The 10,324-nt window shown below is 35.6% G+C and overlaps 1 protein-coding gene across 2 annotated transcripts in view; it reads left to right on the top strand.

The window, feature by feature from the left end:
• The first annotated feature begins 758 nt into the window (after nucleotides 1–758).
• Nucleotides 759–10,324, top strand: part of LOC107746194 (reticulon-2-like) — a 25,136-nt gene continuing 15,570 nt past the window's right edge. Inside the window, exons 1-4 of one of the 2 annotated variants that reach the window (XM_016560305.1) lie at nucleotides 759–891; nucleotides 3,499–3,552; nucleotides 4,405–4,893; nucleotides 5,954–6,076. In XM_016560305.1, the coding sequence (XP_016415791.1) occupies nucleotides 861–891; nucleotides 3,499–3,552; nucleotides 4,405–4,893; nucleotides 5,954–6,076 (697 nt within the window). In that variant the 5' untranslated portion in view covers nucleotides 759–860. Of the gene's footprint in view, nucleotides 892–3,498; nucleotides 3,553–4,404; nucleotides 4,894–5,953; nucleotides 6,140–10,324 lie in introns of both variants that reach the window. The other variant, XM_016560306.1, reaches the window with a different exon arrangement.

Here is a 10,324-nt window from a genome sequence, read left to right as displayed (position 1 = left end):
CACACACACACACACACACACACACACACACACACAAGAGATATAAAAGTCTATGTTGCTGAATTTACCACCCACAGAACAGCACTATAATTTAATATATTTAATCAGCATTTCCAATTTATATAACCATAATTTCATATTCATTACGTTAATTTATGTAGCTAATTTTGTGCAATTAATTTCTATGCTATTTTTTGTATTTAAAAAAAAAAATCATAATTAAATTATTTAAAATGTATTGTTTTTTAAAAAAGAATAATTAATTATTTCGAATATTATTTATCTAAAATGATTTAATTTATACAAATTGTATTTATTTTAAATAATTTGTATAATTAATTAATTAAAATATTAATTCTTTAAATAATTCTTTAGTGTTTTATTTGTTGTTAACCCTCTTTGAATATTTCATCTTAAAATATGCTAATTAAAATGAGCGTTTCTTGGGTCATTTTAAGGGTGCAACATGTTGATCCTTGTTAAATTATGGCAGACTGACATAAAGAGGATGTTGATCTGAGATGGCAGAGAGCAGGCAGAGATGAGCTACACACACATGAATGCACTCATACTGACACACACACACACACACACACACACACAGTGGCATTCTGAGTCCATTGGCTGCAGCAGAGAATGAGAGAGCGAGTGAACCTGGGAGGGGCCGTCTGATGAAGAGAGGGGAGGGTGAGAGAAAGAGAAACAGCAGTGCACTAAAGGAGAGAGCGAGGGAGGGGTGCATGAAGAGCACAGAGCGTGAGAGAGCTGAAAAGAGAGGGAGCGGTCCAGCAGAGGAGTGCCACAGCGCGGAGGACAGGGGGACTCCAGACTGGATGGGCCCAGCGGTGCCTTGATGGAGCATGGGTCAGGTTTTAGGGTTCTCCCACTGCAGTGAGTCTCTCCTTTGTCTCTGTATTTTTCTCTGTATGCCGCTGATGTGTTTTTATTCTCTTGCTTTGTGTCTGATGCATCATCTCGGCTGCTTGTTGGCTCCAGCGCTCATTCACCCGTTTGTTTTGCTGGATTCTGCTGATGTTGCAGTGCGTACTAGCTCTGTACCTATGAATGCAGCATCGATATAAGACTTGTGCTGTTTACAAATGTATTTGAGGGAAGGGCAATGTGGAAAAAAAAGGAAAAAAAAGGAAAATTGTTGTCATTAGTAATAATCTGGCATGATTTGGTGTAACAATTGCTATAATTGATTTGTTTTTGTATAATTTGTCCTATAGATTGTGAGTGTAAACATTGAATACTGAATATAATACAAATTCTAGTTTACACAGAAAAACAATGCATTTTTATTGTTATTAATTGATTCTAGTATCTATTCTTTGTGATGGGGATGTTTGAAGGTGAATTTAATTGGTTCTATCCTTTAAATCAGGGGTCTGTGGCTGTGCTGTATTGTTTGAAGTAGTTTCCGAGAGGGAAACAAAGTATTTGTAAAACAAAAATACAATATTATGGTGAACTTCCAAGCCAAGAAGGTAAACTAAACACAAATTAAAAATGTTTTAAGCAGTGCTGTCAAACGATTAATCGCGATTAATCGCATCCAAAATAAAAGTTTTTGTTTGCATAATATATGTGTGTGTTCTGTGTATATTTATTATGTATATATATATATAAATACACATACATAATGTGTGTGTATTTATATATACATAATAAATATACACAGTACACATATATTATGCAAACAAAAACTTTTATTTTGGATGCGATTAATCACGATTAATCGTTTGACAGCACTAGTTTTAAGTACATTTACAATGTACTACATGACTCAATAATGATTATTTTAATGGCTTTGCAATACACTCTTTAAAATAAAAGTTATTTGATGGTTCCATGAAGAACCTTTGACATAACAAAAGGTCCTTCATAATCGAAAAAAGTTCTTCAGATTATTAAAATATATTTGAGAGGGGGAAAAATGATTCTTTTAAAAAGCTCACTGAAAGAAAGATCTTTTGAGAACCCAAAATGTCTGAAGGGCCCATGATGACCTTTGATTTGGCCCGCCATGCCATATGACAGCAGAAGGGGAAAAGGGGGAGAAACATGCCATTGAAGCTTAGCATATTAAAATCAAATCACAATAATTATTTGATAAATTTGCTTATTTTTGCATTGACATGTAGAAAATATTATAACTGAATTTGATTTAAAAATCTGAAAAAATAAATTTTTTGTTCCATTATAAAAAAAAGGTATACATTTTAATAATAAAGTTGGATATACTGCAACATTTTCTTTTCAGTCGAGTTCTAAAAGTACTTCTATTACAGCTGTTTCATGTTCTATTACATTACTATGAAACCCCCTTTTGGAACCTTTATTTTTAAGATTGTATGCAAGTATGTAAATTTAATATATTAAGGCACTAAATGCATGTTTTGTAGACCAGACATGAAATGCAATGCTCGTTTTTGTACAATGACAGAGAGCTGAAAAGGAAACCTCTGACTTAAAGATCTGAACAAAGCTTTGTTCCTCAGTTTGTTTCACTCATCCCATTGAGCAAAACATGAAATGGAGGCTCAGAGGCTTTTATCACAGGTCTCTTTTATGGATGCCCATAACATTCAAATAGACATGAGCTGGCTAAGCCTGCTTCACTTTGCAGTTGATTCTTGGCAGGAACTGCCCACTTAAAGGAAAGGTCTGTATGACCAACAGCAACTATTTGAAAAAACAAACATGTAGTGTTAAGGGCAGCTTTCTCAAATACCACAGTGGAGGACATGGTAATAGTTTCTGTCCTGCTATTAAAACTATGAATACTAAGATGAAAATGTACTCTCAGGATATCGTAGATAAAGATGAGTTTGTTTCTTCATCAGAACAGATTTGGAGAAATGTAGCCTTACATCACTTGCTCACCAGTGCAACTAGTATAATATACACAGTGAATGGCAGTGAATGGGTGCCGTCATAATTTCTTACAAACATGCATCTTTTCACTTCACAAGACGTTAATGGATGGATTAAAGTTATGTGGATTACTTGTGGATTATTGTGATGTTTTTATTAGCTGTTTGGACTCTCATTCTGACGGCACCCATTCACTGCAGAGGATCTGTTGATGAGCAAGTGATGTAATGCTACATTTATCCAAATCTGTTCTGATGAAGAAACAACAAATCATCGACATCTTGGATGACCTGAGAGTTAGTCAATTTTCAGCAATTTTGTATTATTTTTGTGTGAACTATTCCTTTAACTTATTTTATGCTGTGTAGAATTAGTTTCATATAAACTTTACAAGCTGAATTTTTATACGCATCTGTATTGAACAGTTCATGATGAAAATAGTCACATCGCTGGACAATTTCCACATTTTACTTAAAATTGCTGCAGAATTCTTGCTGTGTTCTTTGCTGACCAGTTAATGGAAATATATTAGGAATAATAATAATAATAAACACTAGGACAATAAAATTTCAAGAGATTCCCTTAAATTGAGGATCATTTATTGCTCTCTCATTTCAGAGGAATTCGGAACAGTGAGCTCAACACCTGACTCCACGCCTCCCTGCTCAGATGGTAATATTTTCATATACAGTATATTTACACACATTCAAATATATGAGTGTTTCAGTTATATTTGCATGTTTTCCTGATATCCACAGCTATTATAGCCCCTTAAAGGGATAGTTCACCCAAAATGAAAATTACCCCATGATTTACTCACCCTCAAGCCAACCTATGTGTATATGACTTTATTTTTTCAGATGAATATAATCATAGTTATATTAAAAAATGCCCATGCTCTTCCAAGCTTTATAATGGCAGTGAATGGGTGTTGATATTTTGAAGTCCAATAAAGTGCGTCCATCCATCATAAAAAGTGCTCCACATGGCTCTGGGGGGTTAATAAAGGCCTCCTGAAGCGAATCGATGCATTTGTGCAAGGAAAATAACCATATTTCCAACCTTATAAACCGCAATCTCTAGCTTCCGCTAACTGCCGTACAAGTGTTCACGAGAGAGTGGCGTTCCAGCAGATGATGTAGGTGTAGCGTAAGCTCCGGTGAGAATATGCTAGTCACGTGAGAACTAAGTTTTGTTTACAAGCAAAGGAGAACCAGTCTCCTCTTGGCTTATATCAAAATCCTCTGACATTTTTATTTACAAATTGCACTTTTTATGTTGGATGGATGCACTTCTTTGGATTTCAAAATCTCAACACCCATTCACTGCCATTATAAAGCTTGGAAGAGCCAGGACATTTTTAAAAATAACTCAGATTGTATTCATCTGAAAGATGAAAGTCATGTACACCTAGGATGATGGCTCGAGGGTGAGTAAATCATGGGGTAATTTTCATTTATGGGTGAACTGTCCCTTTAAAAGCCATCATCTGCATAGCCCTAATCATAAAAGATTTTTCCTTAGGTGGAAATGAGGAGTCCGACTTCCCAGAACTACAGACGGCCAGGGAATGGTCTGACGACGATGAAGGCCTGGAGGATGATGACGCATGTCTCAGCAGCTCTTCCGTGTGGGGCACACCGCGTCAGAACTCCTTTGAGCTCACCTTCTCCTACATTGCCTTCTCCGAGAGCGACGGCTCATCGCGGAGAGACTCGGGGCGCCGCAGGACTGGCGGGAGGGGCGGCCGCGGTTCACTGCTCCGCATGGACACTCTGGAGACCCAGGGACCTCCGGACTCCCCTGCTGTGGATTGGGACCCTCATGCCTTCTTGACTGTAGAAGGGGAGGGAGATGCGGAGGAGGAGAGCCTGCAGTGGACTCTAGAGCCACAGACTCACAGGGTGGAGGAGTTTCAGGATAAAGACACAAGGACATGGGAAGCAACGGAGGAGATCTCAAGCATCCAAACATACAACTTAACATGCAGTCATCAAGATGAGCAAATAACAGGTGCTTATGCATACAAAATGTAAACAAATGTGTGTGTTCGCGTGTGTGCATGATGCATTTTAAAATAGCTAGGTTCAAAGCAGACACTGACTTGAATTAAAGGGACCTGATCTGGCCAGAAAATCATAGAGACTTTGAAGGTGGGGTCTTTAGTCTTTGGCCAGTAAGAAACCACCCAGAAAACCCAAATGAAAAGCATAGCAATGCACTAAAATACCTGAACAACCACATAGGAAGTCTGTAGTAACTACTAACAACACCCTGAATGATGCAATCTAAAGCAGGCTTTCTGTTTTGGCAAGTATACATATTTTTTTTTTAATATTGATTATTAATCTATTGATTGTATATACAGTATATATATATATATATATTTTACTTGTATTTTAAAATAAAATAATTCTAAATTAAATTTAAAAAGGTCATATAAAATACATAAGTATTTTATTAGTTAATTTTATTTAATGTAACAATTTAATGTTAAATTGCATCTTTACATTATGTGTGTTTATGTGTGTTAATACACACACATAAATTTCATTGTAATTTGTAAATTCCAATTTTAAATATAAATAAATCACAAACTGTAAATGTACATTTTTTGTTTTAATTAATAAATAATTACTAATAAAATGGTATTTTATTTTTAAATAAAAATTCAAAATTACAAAAGAATGCGTATATAAGTATTTTACTTTTTAATACTTTTAAAATTAAATTTAATCTAATTTAGAATTATTTATTTTTATAATAAAAATAAAATATTATTTATTCATTAAAATATTTTTACATAATTAAAAAAAATGACAATTTAAATTATGTGTGTGTAGATATGGACTTCATTTTTTATAAGGTTTTTTTATACCATTATGGATAATTTGTTAAAAAGAATGATTAATATAATCATGTTAAATAATGAAAATAATTATAAATAAAATTATTCATAAATTATTTACAATAGTATAAGCAAATATATATACTGAAAAATTTTTTTCATTCACCATAGAATCAGTGTCATCCAGATAGTATCATGGTGATTAATTGTGAATTATGTCTGCAGTACCACAGCTTCATGGGTCAAACCCTTCTGTTGCCACGGAAACCACCGCCACCCTGCAGATGGTGGAGCAGTCATACACAACGCCTCCTGCCAATGGACGAAACACTCAGGAAGAACAGCTCTGTAAGCAGTGCTACTCCACTCTCAACTTAACAGAGGGGCCAACAGTTTGCATCCAGATAGCAGGTTAGACATCGCTTCCCATCTTTATAGTCAATTATCTGCTCCCTGTTTCGCCAAGACTGCTATAAATGCCATATTCTTTAAAGCCTGGTCGTTTCTGACAGCACTTAATCAGTCAATATGTCAATATGTAAAACAGATCCAAGGGATATGGTTTCTCTTGTCCCACATGTGAAGACAAATGCTGGTGTTTTATTGGAGAATACAGTTTCCATCACCATGGTAACACACTCCAGGGGCTGAACTGTAATGGGCTGATGCCACTGAGTGGATTCCTGGCCGGTCTGTCTTCATTATTGCACACAGAGCAGTAAAAGCAGAGTCATGCTCCCTGTATGTGCCATACGGCTCAGAGCCATTATGGCTGGCATGTGCTTCCAGCGTGGAGGTTAGAAGGGCGGTGGCAAAATGCATTCTCATGTGCACTGAAGAATATTGACTGTAAAGAGCCTTCTGTGTCCAAAACGTAACGTAAACACAATACAGAAATTGTCATCATCCAGAACAACAGATGTTCACAGTCAATTACACATCACAGTAATCTGTAGCAGAAACAGATGCACTTTAAGAACATATAACACATTAAAACTGCACAATAGATCTATTTATTCAGTGATTCTCAAAGTACATTCACAAACCACTTACACTGCCAAAAACTGTTTATTGATTTATTTATTTTTTGCTTTGTTTTTTTGTTTTTTAACAATAGAGTCTAAAATATCGTAGGGAAAAAAAGCCTAAAATACATTGTTCTCCACAGAAAGCACACACCATGGAGCGATGGAGGGAAGGGAAAATAATAATAATAACAATAATAATAATAATAATAATAATAATATAATTAATTTATTAGTAAATAGATCAACTTTAAGACACAAAAAATACTTGTATTCAAGATACAGTATGTGAAAACAAAAATTATACTTTTCAGTTAAATGTATCAAGAATTTTTAGGTATCTTTACTGGAAAGCATATCAAAAAAACATTTCTTAAAAGGATATTTCACCCAAAAGTGAAAATTCTGTTATCTTTCCACATTCCAAATCTTCTTCCAAAACCTTCCAAGTTAATACTTTTTAATTTAAAGCTGCAGACCGTAACTTTTTTTGCTTAAAAATTATCCGAAATCAATATTTGAGCAAGTACATAACCAGCCAGTGTTCGAAACTATCGCCTTACTTTAGCCTGATTCTCCGCGCTGGAGCCGTGCCGGAGCACAACCCACGCAAGGAAGATAATTCCGCTCACAGCTGCAATTGCAGGTTTTCAAACAGAGATGGAGACAAAGAGGCAAAACTTACGGACTGCAGCTTTAACAACTACCTTACTAACTATTAATAAGCAGCAAATTAGGAGTTTATTGAGGCAAAAGTCATAGTTAATGGTTTGTTAATAGCGAGAATTGAGCCTTGAAATAAAGTGTGACCTCTTTTTTCATACAATGAAAGTCAATGGTGTTTCAAATGGGCTTCATACTGCTTTGGAGTTCTCGTTTTTGGATGAACTATCCCTTTACATTAGATTTTTAATTTGACTTTTTGCAGTGTAAACATATTTGCATGTAAAACCTGTGTCCAACTGTTTTGTGCATAACATTTTTTTTCCAAATTTAGAATAAACTTTAGAACCGCCGTAAACAGACACGCCTTGTGAAATCCATAACCTGAGAAGCTTCCTGTTGTAGATGTTACTTAACCAGTAAGCCGATGAAAATGTGCAATTTGAAAAGAAGAAAGGAAAGTGAGAATAAAACTGCAATATTCTGTAAAGAATTATATTGAACAGAGTATAGGGTGGTGCATGAGTATGATTATTTTAATGATTAAACAGTGTTTGAACATTTTTAGTATGCTTTAGTATGATTTGTCTTCTTTATAACAGTAGTTGTAGGATGAGTCAAATCTAGTATATATATATTATACTAAAATCAAGTGTAGATATTAGATTTAAAGTGGTATTACATCATTAATTTGTCTGAACTGATCACATGTAGATGTACAATTTGTACAGTGTATTTGTGAGTGAGTGTATTTGTCAGTATAACTGCCTCTGTCTTCTTTTATGGGGCGGGCACAATTGTGCAGATTTATTTTTGGGTTGTTGGGCCGGGGGGCTGCTGACAAAGCAGACCCAGCCAAAAACAGCTTGAGGGGTTTTCAGAGAAGATCAGGGACATAGACACAGCCGAGAGAGGGATCGGCCCATGAAGACTCCAAAATGACCAGTAAAGGTGAGGGAGCAGGAAATACACAAACTTTGGGCTTTGAGAATATGACTATCTGAGCTGAGAGCACTAAGAGACATGGGTTAGGTGAACTTTTATTTCTGTCTGAACCACATAGCAAAGAGTTGGAAGTTTAATCATATGCTGTCATTTGAGTTGATTGAGCTGTCTATTGTTTTTACTATTTTTGATTACGTAAGCGAGAGATGTGTGTGGCAATGTGTTTTTGTGCGGGAGATGGAGAATGAATGAAAACTGAAAATTTTTATGTTCATGTAGAAGTTTAACTTCATAATACACATCTACAGTAGATGTTATTCTCAGTTTTTATTTACTTTATTGGTTAATTGCAGCATTTGCTAGTCAAATATTAAATTATAGACCCTACATAACTGTGCTACTTTCATATATCTCTTATGTCTTCATGTATCTCTGGTATCTTTTACCAGTTTATTTATTTGGTGAATAAGTCTGTAGTCAGTCATTACCGCAAAATAAAACCCTTCAGGATGATTCTGATCTCTTTGTCTAGGTTGCAATTTAGTGATAATGACCGACTGACTATATTATTCAACAAATAATCATGCTTTTGTTGCTAGCATTACTGAAAAACTACTGAAAATTCTGTAACTCTCATTCAATCTGAAAGTACACAATTCGTTTCTTTTAGAAACTAGTTTAGAATGTCATTAGCTTTGCGTTTGTTTATATTGCCTGAGCTGAGCAAGCTTGTTAAAGCTAACTGCGTCAAATACGTCTGCTGAACCACCTGGCGTAACAATAGACAGATTTGTCTAAAGCTAGAGGCTTGCTATACATTACGTTTAGGTTATAAATAGTCCATCCACCTGCTGCTAGGTCCACCATTCAGAGTCGCACAACAGACATGAATGGCATTAGCGCTGAGGTAATTCTGAATGGATTAGCCACAGTATTAGCCTGTAAGCTATTGCTTTGCTTATACGAGTCCCTTTAGACAGGCTACAGAATGTTTTCCTAGTGCATACAAATAAAAAGAAGTGCTTGTGTTTGAGAAGTAAAGCTGTTCTCATTACTGAGAGTCTAAGTTATGTGCAGAAGCCCTGAGACTATTGATAGGCAATGGGATACAGGTTGAGTGCTGTCAGCAGGTGCTTTAAGGGACCACTTTAAATTCTTAGTTTCTCTTCCTTCTTACACGGCCTAAGAATAGCCGAGGTCAGCCCAAAAGACTCCTTGCAGTTTGTCTCCCTGTCATCGATAACTTAAGCCTATATCCACCGACTCATTTACTGTAGCCTCAATGTTTCTGTCCTTCCTTAGAAGTTTTGTTTTACATTTATCTACATTGATGCTTTCAAAGCATCACTGTATTAGTATTCCTCATTGTAACATTCTGTTTCAGCGTTTGTTAAAAAATAGAGTTCTAAACAAAGGTTTGGGAGGAGCTAGTTAATCTAATCTTGCCAATCGTTATGCAAGAATAAACAGCTGATTATCTCACTTGTCACCTCATCTGCTGCCTTATATCTGTTCATTAATTATTTTTTACATGATTATCAAATGCTTTTTATTTTTCTGTGACCTTTATACTTTAAAGGGTTAGTTCACCCAAAAATGAAAATTAGGCTGCGTTTTACTCACCCCCGAGGCATCCTAGGTGTATATGGCTTTCTTCTTTCAGACGAATCCAGTCGGAGTTATATAAAAAATTGTCTATGATCTTTCAAGCTGTTTAATGCCACTCAGCGGGTGTTGCATTGCTTCAGTCCAAAAGAACTTAAATAAAAATCACCTATCCATAAAAAAAGTGTCTCACACGGCTCCGGGGGGTGAACAAAGGCCTTCTGTAGCGAATCGATGCGTTTTTGTAAGAAAAATATCTATATTCAAAACGTAATAATCACTTGAATCTAGCTTGCGCTCACTGTTGTAAACAGAAGCAGTTCCGGGAGAATGACGTATGAGGTCGGCTTTGCGCATG

The sequence above is a fragment of the Sinocyclocheilus rhinocerous genome, unplaced genomic scaffold (assembly GCF_001515625.1).
Source record: "Sinocyclocheilus rhinocerous isolate Xijiao unplaced genomic scaffold, SAMN03320098_v1.1 scaffold319, whole genome shotgun sequence".
In the NCBI taxonomy this organism is placed as follows: Eukaryota; Metazoa; Chordata; class Actinopteri; order Cypriniformes; family Cyprinidae; genus Sinocyclocheilus; species Sinocyclocheilus rhinocerous.
Note: the sequence above shows the minus strand (reverse complement) of the source record. Positions and strands in the feature narration are given on the sequence as shown.